This window comes from Ictalurus furcatus, chromosome 1, assembly GCF_023375685.1.
Source record: "Ictalurus furcatus strain D&B chromosome 1, Billie_1.0, whole genome shotgun sequence".
Taxonomy (NCBI): Eukaryota; Metazoa; Chordata; class Actinopteri; order Siluriformes; family Ictaluridae; genus Ictalurus; species Ictalurus furcatus.
Genome location: NC_071255.1, coordinates 22,664,610 through 22,680,189, shown reverse-complemented (window position 1 = coordinate 22,680,189; position 15,580 = coordinate 22,664,610). Strand labels below are relative to the sequence as shown.

Here is a 15,580-nt window from a genome sequence, read left to right as displayed (position 1 = left end):
ATAGTCAGTCTTTTTGATCATGATCTACTAGAATGCACCTAGTGAATCCTTGGGCTCTCCACAAAGTGGGAGAAACATTTAAATCAGAGGAGACCCACCAATCTTTACCTCTTCACACATCTCCAAGCTTGTGTAACCAACTAGCAAAGTACAGTACAGGAAGTTTAAGCAACCCCAGATTTCCCCCAGCATCCCAGATCAAGTTATAGTTTTACAGTTACCACCAGAACAGTAGTACAGCTCAGCTTTCATTTGGGTTTAATATCAGCTCTCTTGCTTGTCTTTGACCAGTAAGACTGTGTGCTGCCCTCCACTGGAGACAGAGAGAACGACCCTGTTCTCCAGCTGTTTGCCCATCATCTCCACTGGGCTCCAAGCATCATCTTCATCTCCTGTGCCCAGCTGCAAGTTGGTGCCCATACCCCAGGCATATACAGAGCCTGTGATGGAGAGGGAGAGAGAGAGAGAGAGAGAGAGAGAGAGAGAGAGAGAGAGAGAGAGAGAGAGGAAAAAAAAGACAATATATTGAAACTCATTACATAATAAAGCAAGGTTTGTACAATAAGGAGGCATATACAGACAAGTAGCTGGGTGTCCCTGTTCTTATATCCCAGACATTGATTCTTTTTTTCCAGTTTTCATCATCCCATACAGTGGGATGCTCATACAATATGCATCACTTATCAAGTAGAATATGAACAGATTAGGAGAATTTACACAAGAAATTTGCTACTCCTGAAAAGCCCACAAGCATTATATACAGTGAGGGAAAAAAGTATTTGATCCCCTGCTGATTTTGTACGTTTGCCCACTGACAAAGAAATGATCAGTCTATAATTTTAATGGTAGATTTATTTGAACAGTGAGAGACAGAATAACAACAAAAAAAATCCAGAAAAACGCATGTCAAAAATGTTATAAACTGATTTGCATTTTAATGAGGGAAATATGTATTTGACCCCCTCTGCAAAACATGACTTGGTACTTGGTGGCAAAACCCTTGTTGGCAATCACAGAGGTCAGACGTTTCTTGTAGTTGGCCACCAGGTTTGCACACATCTCAGGAGGGATTTTGTCCCACTCCTCTTTGCAGATCTTCTCCAAGTCATTAAGGTTTCGAGGCTGACGTTTGGCAACTCGAACCTTCAGCTCCCTCCACAGATTTTCTATGGGATTAAGGTCTGGAGACTGGCTAGGCCACTCCAGGACCTTAATGTGCTTCTTCCTGAGCCACTCCTTTGTTGCCTTGGCCGTGTGTTTTGGGTCATTGTCATGCTGGAATACCCATCCATGACCCATTTTCAATGCCCTGGCTGAGGGAAGGAGGTTCTCTCCCAAGATTTGACGGTACATGGCCCCGTCCATCGTCCCTTTGATGCGGTGAAGTTGTCCTGTCCCCTTAGCAGAAAAACACCCCCAAATCATAATGTTTCCACCTCCATGTTTGACGGTGGGGATGGTGTTCTTGGGGTCATAGGCAGCATTCCTCCTCCTCCAAACACGGCGAGTTGAGTTGATGTCAAAGAGCTCCATTTTGGTCTCATCTGACCACAACACTTTCACCCAGTTGTCCTCTGAATCATTCAGATGTTCACTGGCAAACTTCAGACGGGCACGTATATGTGCTTTCTTGAGCAGGGGGACCTTGCAGGTGCTGCAGGGTTTCAGTCCTTCACGGCGTAGTGCGTTACCAATTGTTTTCTTGGTGACTATGGTCCCAGCTGCCTTGAGATCATTGACAAGATCCTCCTGTGTAGTTCTGGGCTGATTCCTCACTGTTCTCATGATCATTGCAACTCCACGAGGTGAGATCTTGCATGGAGCCCCAGGCCGAGGGAGATTGACAGTTCTTTTGTGTTTCTTCCATTTGCGAATAATTGCACCAACTGTTGTCACCTTCTCACCAAGCTGATTGGCAATGGTCTTGTAGCCCATTCCAGACTTGTGTAGGTCTACAATCTTGTCCCTGACATCCTTGGAGAGCTCTTTGGTCTTGGCCATAGTGGAGAGTTTGGAATCTGATTGATTGCTTCTGTGGACAGGTGTCTTTTATACAGGTAACAAACTGAGATTAGGAGCACTCCCTTTAAGAGTGTGCTCCTAATCTCAGCTCGTTACCTGTATAAAAGACACCTGGGAGCCAGAAATCTTTCTGACTGAGAGGGGGTCAAATACTTATTTCCCTCATTAAAATGCAAATCAATTTATAACATTTTTGACATGCGTTTTTCTGGATTTTCTTGTTGTTATTCTGTCTCTCACTGTTCAAATAAACCTACCATTAAAATTATAGACTGATCATTTCTTTGTCAGTGGGCAAACGTACAAAATCAGCAGGGGATCAAATACTTTTTTCCCCTCACTGTATATATAAACAAACAAAAAAAAACACATCTCTGCATCCTATTCATGCTCCTAAGTTTCAAAGAGCACAAGACTAACTAAGTGTAAACCTCGACTGACTGATTTCAACCCAAACACTTTAATACATCAAGTTTAAATCGATTATTAATTTTAATTACACAAAGTTAAAGAAAGAACGAAACTCAGTTATTTCATATGAATAACACACTGAAATGGCTCAAATGGTGCAAGTCAGTTCCGTTTGCCATAGCATCTTTTAATGCTGTGCCACACTTTATTAGAGCCAGAACTAAGTGACCAATATGTAACCCATCTGGTATGCTTCAAGCTGCAATGGGCCATATACTCCCTAGTGTGCCATGTCCAATCATCGCCTCCTTTATGACTCATATCCTTCAGGGAGCATGCAATGGTGCGTGATAGACTTCAGACAGACAGTTGTTGAGACTGTGTGTTGGAAAAACAACAAAAACCCCATACTTAAACAGAAGTTTTTCCTTTGGGATGAGCTCGGTGTCCATGATAATCTGTGCATATGAGATATGTACTTTTTCTTCATTAAATTCAAGTCCTATTTTGCTGTTTATTTAACATTTCAACTTTGTCTTTTATAGAGTTTTGGAGTGTCACTAAATGCAAAGCACTTTGCACTTTAGGGGTGACAGGCATTCGACAACATACACAAGGGCAAAAGAAAATGAGTGTTTCCAAAACTTCTGTAAATCTGGCAGAAATGTTCCAATTCAGTTTGGCTTATGCGAACATTTACACATAACTTTACTAAATATGGATAAAATGTGCCCACTGTGTCTCACAAACCTTCTTTAGTGACTGCATAGCTCACAGATGCTCCACACGCTACCACACAGGCCTTGGTGATTCCTGTAACTGCTGTGGGCTCGCTCTTTTCTGCCACACCCTCCCCCAGGCCCAGACGCCCATACTCAGCACGACCAAGGCTGTAAACATGCCCTGCAAGAAAACAACTCAAATTGATGATCAAGGTTTAAAAAAAAAAAATATTCATCGCTTGATTAATCCTTAAACTGCAGCGTGTACAGTGTTAGGAAAGTGGTAGGCCAGCCGTGTTTAACATGTGTATTTACCTTCAGCGTCCAAGCAGACTGTGTGGTGTTGTCCACCAGAGAAGCCGACCCAGGTCGTCGTGGAATTTTTGAAGGCAGTGAGCTTTACAGGAACAAAGCATGTGTTTGTGCTTGCAGTACCTTAAAATACAAACAGTAGGACTGATTAAATATTGCTTTAAAGCTTTGACTTAGTTGGGTGATCCTATCGTTTCCTCTACACTTAAATTTGTGTTCTTCAAAATGAAGAATTTCAAATGCATGTGCGTATGCAGAGACCTCCAATGAGGTCAATTTTCCAGAACTGTAGTACTAATGATGGCAACTTCTGGGGATCCAAGGCATTACTGATTTGAAACAAATAACCTACCCAGCTGGTGATAGTTGGAGAGACCAAAGCCATAAACATGACCATCTTTAGATATGGCAAACGTGAAGTACGCCCCACAGAAGACATCAGTAAATTGGACCTTCCCTCGAGGCTTCACTATGACCATCTGTGGCTCCAGTAACCTCACTTCAATAGTGGGGAAATAGAGGGGGAAGGGGAGATTTACAAACAAAAAAGAATCAACTGCAAGCCTATTGGTTAGAACAGTCACTGACTACGTTTACATGGACAGCAGTAATCTAATTATTGACCTTACTCTGAATAAGACAATATTGTGATTAAGGTGTTTACATAAGTCGCTTTTTGAATACTCCTTTCATGTTCCTGTTTTACATGTTATTGAACATAGTTCGATTAACAGCACACATCATTACGTCACCGCGCCACACCATCCGACATTCACTACAGAATTTCATGTATCAACATACAGTTCGTCTTCGTTATGGTACCGTATACAGTTTTGGGTGTTTTTATTTAAAATTTTTATGAACGCTTCAAGGGCGGTTAATTATTTGTCATGCTATACGTGCTAACAGACAACTGCTTGAAGCCGTGGGCTGCATCCCAAACCGTGTACTTACCCACTATATAGTAGCCAAGATGCATGCATTTCGTCTACTACAGGCCTATAGTAGGCAAGTACATGGTTTGGGACGCAGCCGTGTTCTCTTGTTCGCCGTAAAACGGTTGAGCACTGCCGTGTGTGCTCGTGTCCTGTCGCAAAATGTGGTGAAAACTCACAACGTTAATAATGTGATTAAGGTGTTTATATGTCTGTAATACACATCGATAATGCGACTAAAACAGGAGTACTCCACGTCTTTCTTCGATTATGACTTTAATCGGATTAAGGTAATTAAAAATTGCTGTTTACATGGTAGTTCCTTAATCAGAGTATTGTCTTTATCGGGTTAATATTGGATTATTGTTGTCCATGTAAACGCACTGACTGATTCAGGCTACATACGCCAAATGATTTATTCAATAACAAACAAACAATAAATAAATAAACCCCACACACCAAAGGGCAACACATACTTAACCCCTTTCTGCCTCCTCGGTTGGCAAAGCACTCCGGTACTCTTCCCAGCTGGCCTTGCTCTCCACAGCCTGAAGTGTAGACAGCTCCATTCACAGTAAGCATTACTAGGTGATCATTTCCTTTATAGCAGAGCAATGACCAAGCTTCATTAGAAACAAACAATTATAACATTTAACATAGGACAAACAAGCTGAAATCTCACCTGAAACTATTTTTACCACAGGACTGTCTATGGGGACTTTGACAGGCAAGGTACATTTTTTCATTGGTTCAAGGAGGCCAATGATACCGTTGTTATCCTGCAAGAAAATAAATGCAACGTTTGTTTTTTAATGTATTTGAAAAAATAAAATAAAATAAAAAAACCACAAGGAAATGGTGCATTAAATCTTTACCGACGCATATACCCTGCACATATACTGCAAATGCACAACACATAGCTAAGGATTTATTTATTGTTCTTTTAATGCCATGCCAGCATCAGTGACTATTTTCATGGCAAGATCCAGTAATTCTTACAGCATTACAACAATAAAATGTAACATTTCAAGCAGTGTCAACAGCAGCTACATGAGGTCCTTCACTATTTAATATTCAATAAGAACTCCAGGATTTTTCCTGTTGAGACTTGTTGGGAAAACTTTTAAATATGTATTTTCTGAGTAAAAGCGTTGTCTAGCATTGTTAAGAGCAGAACAGTCCATTAGTACATGTTTAACAGTCATTCTTGCTTTACAGGAATCACATGTTGGACGTTCTCCACCGTTCAAGTAGGAAAGCATGTATATGGTCTGATCATGTTTGGATTCAAAGGGGAAATTAAGGAATTGTCTTTCGTTTATAACAGGGTTGATTTCGTGTAGTTTGTTATGAATGCACTGGTCCTGTTCCATTTGCCACTTTTTTGAGATGTAGGAGTTTATTATTGGTTTAAGACCTGATGATGGAATTTGACCATCTGTAATTCTCAATTTGAGGGCTTCCTCAGCAGCAATGTCTGCTTGCTTGTTACCAGAAAGCCCCATATATCCTGCTGGCAATTATGAGATGGTCGTTCTAAGGATTTGAGTGCTACTAGGGAAGACTTTGAGTCTGTACAGATTAAAGTGAACCTATTATGATTTTTGAAATGTTACCTTTCATGTAGTGCGTTATATAGCAGTTTGTGAATGTAAAAAATCTGCAAAGTTTCAAATATCAAAGTGCACGACAAATGGGGTTATTGACTCCCAAAAGGAGGAACCGATTCTGAACAGCTGAAATAAGTCATTAGTAATTCCAGACTTACTTCCTGCACAAACCTACATAGGTTTGTAACAAAAAGCCCCGACTCTGGTCGTCATTTTTTTCCAGACAGAGCTGAAACTTATGGTAATGGGCGTTTCCTTTTGGCATACACTGACAGCGGTAGACCAGTCTCAACAGACTGGGACATCTGACCAATCACAGCAGAGTATTCTCTTTGAAAAGAGGAGTTTAGAATGAATCCTTTAAAATGGTCATTTTTAACACTGGGGGAAAAAAGGTAATTTAAATTCTGAGCACATTAAAGTGTCTTTTGACCTTGATGCATGTAGATTGTAGATCTATTCTACAAGACCTCAAAATTAGGCACATTTCAAAACCATAATTATGTGCACTTTAAAAAAAAGGTGCCGTTTGTGTGTGCTCTCTGCTCTAGGGCTGGGAGCAAAGCACAGGCCTCGGCTGTGAAAACTGAGCTTTGTCTAGGAACACAAATACCGAGTCGCTGTTATCAGAATGCTACTGCTGCAGTCACACTAAGTGGGAAACGGCATTTAAGGCCTAATAACTGTTGGTCTAAGAACTGTATATTCATTTGGGTGGGTCACTGTCTTATGTTGGGTCAGATCCATTATGGTGTTTGGTTTCTTTATATTCCAGGGGGGTATAGGGCATGCATGTGTCTGTGCTAGGATGTCCAAGTTAATATCCTTGTTCTCTAGATGGGGTTTTATGCCGATTCCAAAAGGGCTAACATACGTAGGTCCGGATGCATACAGTTGTAGATATTGATGGTGGAAAACTGGAGAATGAGCTGGATTATTTTAGTATGCCTTTAGCCTGACTGCACAGTGCAGGGCCAGTTTCAAGCGCCTATTCTGAAATGATGGTTCCCTTGCTTCGATGTAGAAGCTTTGAACTGGTGAAGACCTGAAAGCTCCATGGGTGAGTCTTAATCCAACATGGTGTACTGTTATCCAATGTTTTGAAATAGGATTTCCTGGCAGAGCTGTAGACTACACTAACGTAGTCCAACTGGGATCAGACCAGCTTTCTGTAGAGATGCCCCCCCGTTTGCTGAAGGAAGTGAGCCCTAAAAACTTTGTTTCTTTTATGATCTTAATGGGCTCGCCTTCCATAAAGAGTTCTGGGTCCAGTGCAGAGACTGCAGGAAGCAGAAGCTTACATACATACAGTCCTTGTTTTAGAGAATTTAAATAATTTTTTCATTGATCATTTACTAATCTTATTTATGCATATCTGTAACTAACTCTCGATTATGGTCATGTTTCCCCCCCTGTAATTGATACATACATCATCAGCATAGCGGCTACAGAATATGTTGGGTCCAACGACGTTTAATACTGTTGATTTTTATGCTAAAAAAAGTGACCGACAGGATGCTTCCTTGTGGCACCCCTAGTTCGTGTGTGTAAGTTTGAGGTCCCCCCCTCGTCTGAAACCACATCGGTAGTAGCTGATCTTATGGTCTGTCTCCAGTATCCAATCAAGACAATTATTTACCATTCTTTCCATGGTTTTACAAAGGAAGCTAGTCAGAGATATAGGGCGATAATTGTTTGGGTCAGTATGATATTTGCCTGGTTTGGGTGAGATTATTGCCTCTTTCCAGTAGGATGGTACATCTCCTGACATCCAGATGGTGTTAAAGCTGTCCAAAAGGATCGAGAACGTGCTTTGGGGTAAATGTTTTAAAAACTGGTAATGAATTTTGTCTGTTCCGACAGCAGTATTGCTGTTCATGTGGCTGATCAACATAATGATTGGAGACCTAGAAATATAAACATTATACAGCCCATAAGCCAACTCTATTTATCTATACAGACAGTTTTATATAGGGGAGAAAAAAGTAGTAATTAAACCTAAATCATCAGCTGTCAAGCAAATCTTTAGAGAAGATCACCATCTAATTGTTGTGAATAATAGAAAATAGGGATGAAACGGTTACCGGTTTCCGGATTCCCCTCATGGTTAGTATTGCCATGTCACATTTAATTATCATTAAAACCGTGCACGATTGTGATTTGTAAAACTTGCTATAAACGTTGTCCACACACACACACACACACACACACACACACACAGCGCATGAGTCTGACGCAAACTCAGCATGCAACATAGTTTTTTGAGGTTGAAATCTGATGCTACAATTAAAACAGTTTTTACAATTAAACTGTATGCTTAATTCAGCATGAGCAGAATGAGTCGCAGTGCAGAGAAGCAGGAATCAGATCTCATTTGTCACGTGATGAAAGTGAGACGAGCTGGCGGAAGATTTGGTTTTTGTCATTGTATTTTTCCATTAAGAATAAGAATAAACCCACCATTCAAGCAATTGAATGTGAAACCGCTAATTCGAAAGCGAAATGCTCACGGCTGCACGGGCATTCAAAAGCGATTTAAAGCAAGGGGGAGAAGCGCCAAAGCCAGAGTCTTTCACAGCAACTTTCTTCTGGCAAGCTCTGCAGACAGGGTTACCATCTTCTATTAAGTTTCCCTCAGCATTTTTATAAAATCCAAAATTTGACCACACTTCAGACTAAATTAACTAAACTGCAACAAGCCTAGTGTCAACAATCCATCACTTCATAGTCAAATATAAAACCTGTTTAATTGACTTCAGTGTGTGTATCAATACTTTTTGCACATTTTAACAATACCATGATAGTTTTGGTCACGATAATCGTGATAGGAAATTTTCATACTATTACATCTCTAATAGAAAAATAGTGAAAAAAACAGCCATGCTCAACACCAGTCTTGAATGGCCATCATCAAAATGCTTGAGCTCATAGCCCTGACAATTGCTAAGCTCAATCAGGTGTTTAAATGAAGAAATCTCAAATTGTCAAGGACTTGAAGAATGGAACTGGGCACATCTACTATAAAAGAAACTAAATTTTAAACAGATTGTGTACGTCTACTTTCTGCAATGTTTACGCTACAGGAAAAAGCTTGGTTTAAAATTTGGCTCACCCTGAAAGATCCCCAGATGAAGACGGTGCCATCTTCTGTGAGAGCAGCAGTGTGGCTGTCACCTGCAGACACCTGCACTGCCTTATCTGCTAACTCGACTTTTCCTGGCACCATCTCCGAGCCCTCCTCTGAGGTATCCCTGCCCAGAGCACCCTCATCGTTACAGCCAAATGTGTAGATCTGCAGCAAAAAGCAAATATTAAACATGGCATCAAAGAGAACAAGTTTGATCCTTAAATCATGGTGGCATGAACTTTTGAAGAAACATACATTGCCTGTGTCGCTGAGGCACACTGTGTGCATGCCCCCTGCAACAGCCTGCACAATGCCCTCTGGAAGAGTCACCATTGCTGGTTTCTTCCTCTCAAGCACATCCTCACCCAGACCTAGCTGACCCACATCTCCCTGCCCAAGAACCAGGACCAGGCCCTTTTCCTGACCGTGACTCCTGTGAGAGACTACATTCACACGAGAGCGAGAAATTTTACTAAGATCTTCTTGTCCTAAAGTTGGAGTTTCCCCCGAACATTTCCACAAAAGCTAATTTTAAGTGCATCAATGTTGTAAAAAATGACATTATCTATTTAAACAGCAGTACCTTTCACTTTTTTCAGTGATGAGTCCTCCGTCTCATTTTCTTTTCTCCTCTTTGCAGCTTTTTTCGCAGGCATGGCAGCTAAAAGGTCTAGAAAGATTGCAAAATTACAAGATGTATGTGTCAGACAGCAGCAACAAACATGACTTCAGTCACATCACTAGACCAAACAGTCTCAGACTAGTTTATTTATTCCTACACTTAGGCCTAGAAATAAGAGCAAAGTAGAATTTTTTGCTAGTTTTATGAGTCCCTAAATGTGGTATTACTGAGAGACAACTGGGAAAGAAAACTCTGCAAATGACAGCAGTGTATTGTAACTAGGGATGTCACGAGAGCCGATACTTCGGTACCAACATTCCTAAAACGTGATGGTACTTGTTTTTCTGCATTAGCGTGGTTACTGTTGGTAATGAAGGTACCAAGGTTGCAATTCTTCTGGAACTGAAGGGAGCAGCAAATACACGCAAGTGTTTTAGTCGGTCCACAAGTGGTAAAGAAGAAGAACGCCTACAAGCACACAGGAAAAACTACAGAAGATTTTTTACACAGGTTTAGCTCCACCCCAACTCATTGAGAAGAAAGGTGGTAAGAGTCAAATATGGAAATACTTTGCATTCGAGGCGGATGACAAACATAACTGATGCTCTGAAGCCAGTGTGCAACTGATTCTATTGTTCATTTCAAACAAAGCGAGGAAACACCTGGAATTTGGCGAAGCACCTGAAAGACGATCCTATATTATGTTTGAGGCAGCTGGCATTGTGGCCGTGAAACCAGCTAACGTTATGCTCCATGTAATGTTAGCGATAGCCAGTTATTCGTTAACAACGCTAACGCATTGCAATGTTATAAACTACCTCCTAATAGGCCACCATGCTTCTCCATTCAGCCTGTGTCCTGTCAGCAAAATGTAGCCTAATGTCACTAATAATTATTCAAAATGTTCATGCTTTTAATGAATCTTTTTGGTCTGCCACCATATCAGTGAATTTAAACTAATGCTTGCATTCAGAGTATAAGGGTGTGCGTGTTTAGCAGTGCACCTTAGCACTTGTAGCCTCCACTGTTTTATTAGTCATTGTCAATGTCTGATAACTAAAATATCCGCTTCTCTCTCTCTTTTTGCCAGTATCAGCCAGACGAGGATCTCTTCCAGGAGAGTTTTTAATTGATTCATTTATTTATTTTTAAATACCACACCGTGGTATCGACTTTGGTATCGAGCATTGTGTACTTTTGGTGGTATCGGTACTGACTACCGATCAGTAGTAGTAAATTTATTCATTTAGCAGATGCTTTTATCCAAAGCGACTTACAAATGAGAAAATACAAGCAAAGCGATATATCAAGCAGAGAGCAATACAAGTAGTGCTACCAGACAAGATCCATTAATTGAGATCCAGAAGAATACTATTAGATTTTTGCTATCGTGACATCCCTAATTGTAACAATATAACCAATTGATCAAAGTTAACCTTTTTTATCCACTGTTTCATTAATAATCTAATACAACAGCAACATCACAACATGGTTGGATTAAGGCACACACCACATGGCCACCTGGCTGGGTTTGATCTCTAGCAGCATGATAACACACTGATGGTAATCATAAAAAAATGCACATTTAATAAATTCACCTCCTCAGATATAGGGTTTGTATATGGGTCCATGTGTGTTTGGATTTGTTAAACAGCACTAGAAGACTTTACTGAAAATGAAGATAAAAATACTCCATGTCACGTTATAAATAAATAAATAAATAAAAAAGTGTGAAGCCCCGTATTTAAAAAAAAAAACAAAAAACGTACTGTTACAAAGTGTCAGCACCCGAAACTTGTTTCCAACTACAAAAACATGAAATTTTGCAGGGTTTTCCCTACCATAGAAAGGTATGTTTTTGCAGAGCGCCTTAAGCCGGGTTCACACTGTACGATTTTGGCCACGATTTGGTCGTCTGAGAAATAAAAATATAAAAATCAAAAGACTTTTATACGACATTCAACTGTATTGCCTTTTACAAACAAATGAACTACTGACCCCATCAAGCCACCAGTTTGAAGGTGCCACCAAAGTGAGTTTTGTGTGTGTATGGTAGGGAATTATATTTAAAGTACATTTGTTTACAAGCAACATGGTATTTGTTATATTGTTCTAGTTTCATTACTCTTCACTTTTAAGCCATGTCATGCAGTTGTGTTTCACTCAAGCTCACATGACAAGCTGGTCAACAAACTCCTCACAAGCCTGTAAAACACCGTAAATCAATAAAACTAACTCATAAGTTTTATACTCATTAGTGAGGAAATCCTCACCAGCGGCTTGAAACCAGAAGCTAAAACGTCACAAGTAAAACACAGTCTCTGAACACCACCATAGCGAATTTGATTATTACTGATCAACAACAAAAAAAAAATGGGTTGCTTTGTCACTTCAGGTAGCTGACTGTTCAGCTCTGCTGGAGTTGTATGTAAACTAATGGTGTGTTCAAGTCATGTTGGAAAGATCGGATTTATGAGTCGAACGCACGTGACCACCACCACAAAGTCATAAATACGAGTGAGAAACAGGATTTTCTTTGAGTTCCAAGTTGGGAACACATCAGTGAGAAAATATGGTGGAATCAATGGATGCGACATCTGTAGTTGGCGGTAAATTTATTGAAATTGAATGTTTACTCATCTCAGAAACTGAATTCAGTTATTATGCAGTTGGTATATGCAGCAAGTAATTGTCAGGCTTTTCTTTGTTTGTTTGTTTTTTTACAATGAAACAAGCTAATTGCCTGCACAAAATGATAGCACTGTGCAATTACAATACAACATGTAAGGATAAAGCTTACAGTGGCTTCATAAATTAATTAAAAATATAAAAACCACACACCTGATGGACATTGTTCTTCATTTTCAAGAAGCAGAGTTAAAAAACCTTGCTGTGTTTTTTTGTAGTTAATTAATATAAAAAGGTACCCCGCCATCTTGCACCACCCAAAGTGACTTGAATGCACCTGATGTCATAGATACAACTTCCTAACAAGTAAACACGAACTTCCCAGGAGGACTCGAATGCACAGTAAGTCAAAGAAAGCTGTAATAATTTGATGACTGCAGGTTCATCACCAAGAGGCTTCTGAACAGTAGGTTAAATGAAATTATTACTGATTCTTACACATATATAGAATTGCACTTTCCATCTGCAAGAGTGCCTCTCCAGCACTGAAACACTCCCCCAAAGTGTGAGACCTCACACACAACCTCAAAATCGTAAATCAGACCCTCTGAGAAATAAAACAAGGAACGACTGGAAAAGAGAAGAGTGCACAGGAAACACACACCGACAAACCATACCCGCTAATAACAAGCTGCTAGTGTACTGAACAAGGGGCAGGACTTGTATGTTCTAGACAGAATTTAATTGGATGAACACAAGAATAGTACAGGACGAGTCATCAAAAAAGTAACCATTTTTCAAATTGACTAAATATTAAATTTAAACAAGAATAGTGCCAATTTTGGAATATTTTCCTAAACATCACAAAAAGATACTGGCATCGTATCATAACAGTAAATAAAATAGAGAAACAAAACATCCATTTTCATTCCAGTGTCAATTTAAAGGTTAAACAAACGTGGTGTTTGGTGTGAGGTTCAAGATGAAGTTCATTGCGCCCTTGACCCTGTCCAGTTGTTCGTCCCCCCACAAGACTGACTGGCACAGCTGTTTAAACACAAATGCCCAACACATGTAGCTTTGCTAGACGATTACAAGGTAATGTGTGTGCTGTCGAGTTTTATTCTTAATCTACCACACACTCTCTCACTCACACTAACGAATGTTAGTATGTGCTCCAGGTCGATTTTTAAACTGAATGAACCTTCCTCTCACCCGCATGTCCATGTGGCGCTAACTTCCACATAAGCCTGTCTATACACGAGCTACAGCGGCACAGAGTCTCAAACTTCAGCAGAAATAATTAAACAAACTGTAAGTTACAGCAAACACACAAAAGAAACAGTGAACCTTTAACTAATTAACTAAACTAGATATACTGCTCACTTAGTTATTTCATGTTCTGCAACTATTCCCATGTATTTCATTACCGAATTACAAAACCTAACTAGTCCTAACGCTGTTCCGTACCAATGAACAGTCCTGAATACTGAAATACTCAGCTAGCGGCTAACTAGCTTGTATAACTTCTAAACTCTAAATGTATAACCTGTGCTACATATCTAGGTAATGTTGCATGGCATTGAAGGTTAAAATTAATCGGTTTATCTCTTACCTTCGAAATTCTCTAGTGAAATAAGTTTTGAGGCCGCGATATGACGAAGTTTCTCTGAGCTTCTTGAAAGAACATACACACGCGGTCGGCACCTTTTCCTCTTCATTTATTCCCTCAACTTGATGTGATATAAGAGCACACGCTGCCCCCTGGCGCTGCGGAGGAAAATCATCACGTCTTTGTTTTCAAGAAAATAAACACAGACAGGGCATCATTTGGGTACTCGGTGTATTTTATTAATTTTCAAATAGAATTAATAAAGTAAGCGACTTTTTGGACAAACCATAGCGACTTTCCAAAAGGCGGCGGTACTGTCCTGCAAGCGCGAGGTCTTGCTTTCCCGCTGCACTCACACCTCTCTCTGCATCCGCTCTGTTCAGTGAGTGTCTGAGAGCCGGAGCAGCACATCCCGTTGATCACGCGGCAGCTGACAGGGATGTGACTGTAAAAGAAGCAAGCGCAGGTGTCCCACTGATTGATTTAATAATGTCATGGATAACGAGACGAGCCCTTCGTCCCAATTTACATCATTCTTATACGAATGTTTTTAGAATGCAAGACGAATGCAATGCAACATGTTTTTACATGTAAAATAGTCCACGTTATTACAGCCTAGTTCTCTTGTTGAAAGTACTTATAGTGTTCAGAAACATTTTTAATCATTCATGTTCCATACTTGTCCGTTGTATAGGCCTAGTTTTAGAAGTCATCAAAGTTATATATATATAAAAAAATAATAATGAAGTTATGAAAAGTAATTTAAAAAGAAGTACAAAAACACAAAAGCAAAACAGATTTTGCAAACAGACATATATTTATATATATATGAATATATATTTTAAAAAATATATACATATATATATAATATATACATACTAATATATATATATATATATATATATATATATATATATATATATACATACATACATACAGTATCTCACAAAAGTGAGTACACTAGTCACATTTTTGTAAATATTTCATTATATCTTTTCATGTGACAACACTGAAGAAGTGACACTTTGCTACAATGTAAAGTAGTGAGTGTACAGCTTGTGTAACAGTGTAAATTTGCTGTCCCCTCAAAATAACTCAAGACACAGCCATTAATGTCTAAACCGCTGGCAACAAGAGTGAGTACACCCCTAAGTGAAAATGTCCAAATTGGGCCCAATTCACCATTTTCCCTCCCCGGTGTCATGTGACTTGTTAGTGTTACAAGGTCTCAGGTGTGAATGGGGAGCAGGTGTGTTAAATTTGGTGTCATCACCCTCACACTCCCTCATAGTGGTCACTGGAAGTTTAACATGGCATCTCATGGCAAAGAACTCTCTGAGGATCTGAAAAAAAGAATTATTGCTCTACATAAAGATGACCTAGGCTATAAAAAGATTGCCAAGACCCTGACACTGAGCTGCAGCACGGTGGCCAAGACCATACAGCGGTTTAACAGGACAGGTTCCACTCAGAACAGGCCTCGCTATGGTCAACCAAAGAAGTTGAGTGCACGTGCTCAGCATCATATCCAGAGGTTGTGTTTGGGAAATAGACGTATGAGTGCTGCCAGCATTGCTGC

At 39.9% G+C, this 15,580-nt stretch overlaps 1 protein-coding gene across 2 annotated transcripts in view; it reads right to left on the bottom strand.

Moving 5' to 3' along the window:
• The window catches only part of rcc1 (regulator of chromosome condensation 1), a 15,756-nt gene extending 1,617 nt beyond the window's left edge, over positions 1 to 14,139 (bottom strand). Inside the window, exons 1-11 of one of the 2 annotated variants that reach the window (XM_053632711.1) lie at positions 14,005 to 14,096; positions 11,603 to 11,676; positions 9,723 to 9,809; positions 9,395 to 9,582; positions 9,125 to 9,304; positions 5,085 to 5,181; positions 4,879 to 5,001; positions 3,820 to 3,966; positions 3,471 to 3,590; positions 3,184 to 3,336; positions 1 to 440 (exon numbers count right to left, since the gene is read on the bottom strand). The exon at positions 1 to 440 is cut by the window's left edge and continues 1,617 nt beyond it. In XM_053632711.1, coding sequence (XP_053488686.1) covers positions 265 to 440; positions 3,184 to 3,336; positions 3,471 to 3,590; positions 3,820 to 3,966; positions 4,879 to 5,001; positions 5,085 to 5,181; positions 9,125 to 9,304; positions 9,395 to 9,582; positions 9,723 to 9,795 — 1,257 coding nt within the window. In that variant the 5' untranslated portion in view covers positions 9,796 to 9,809; positions 11,603 to 11,676; positions 14,005 to 14,096 and the 3' untranslated portion in view covers positions 1 to 264. Of the gene's footprint in view, positions 441 to 3,183; positions 3,337 to 3,470; positions 3,591 to 3,819; positions 3,967 to 4,878; positions 5,002 to 5,084; positions 5,182 to 9,124; positions 9,305 to 9,394; positions 9,583 to 9,722; positions 9,810 to 11,602; positions 11,677 to 14,004 lie in introns of both variants that reach the window. The other variant, XM_053632702.1, reaches the window with a different exon arrangement.
• Between the last annotated feature and the right edge of the window lie 1,441 nt (positions 14,140 to 15,580).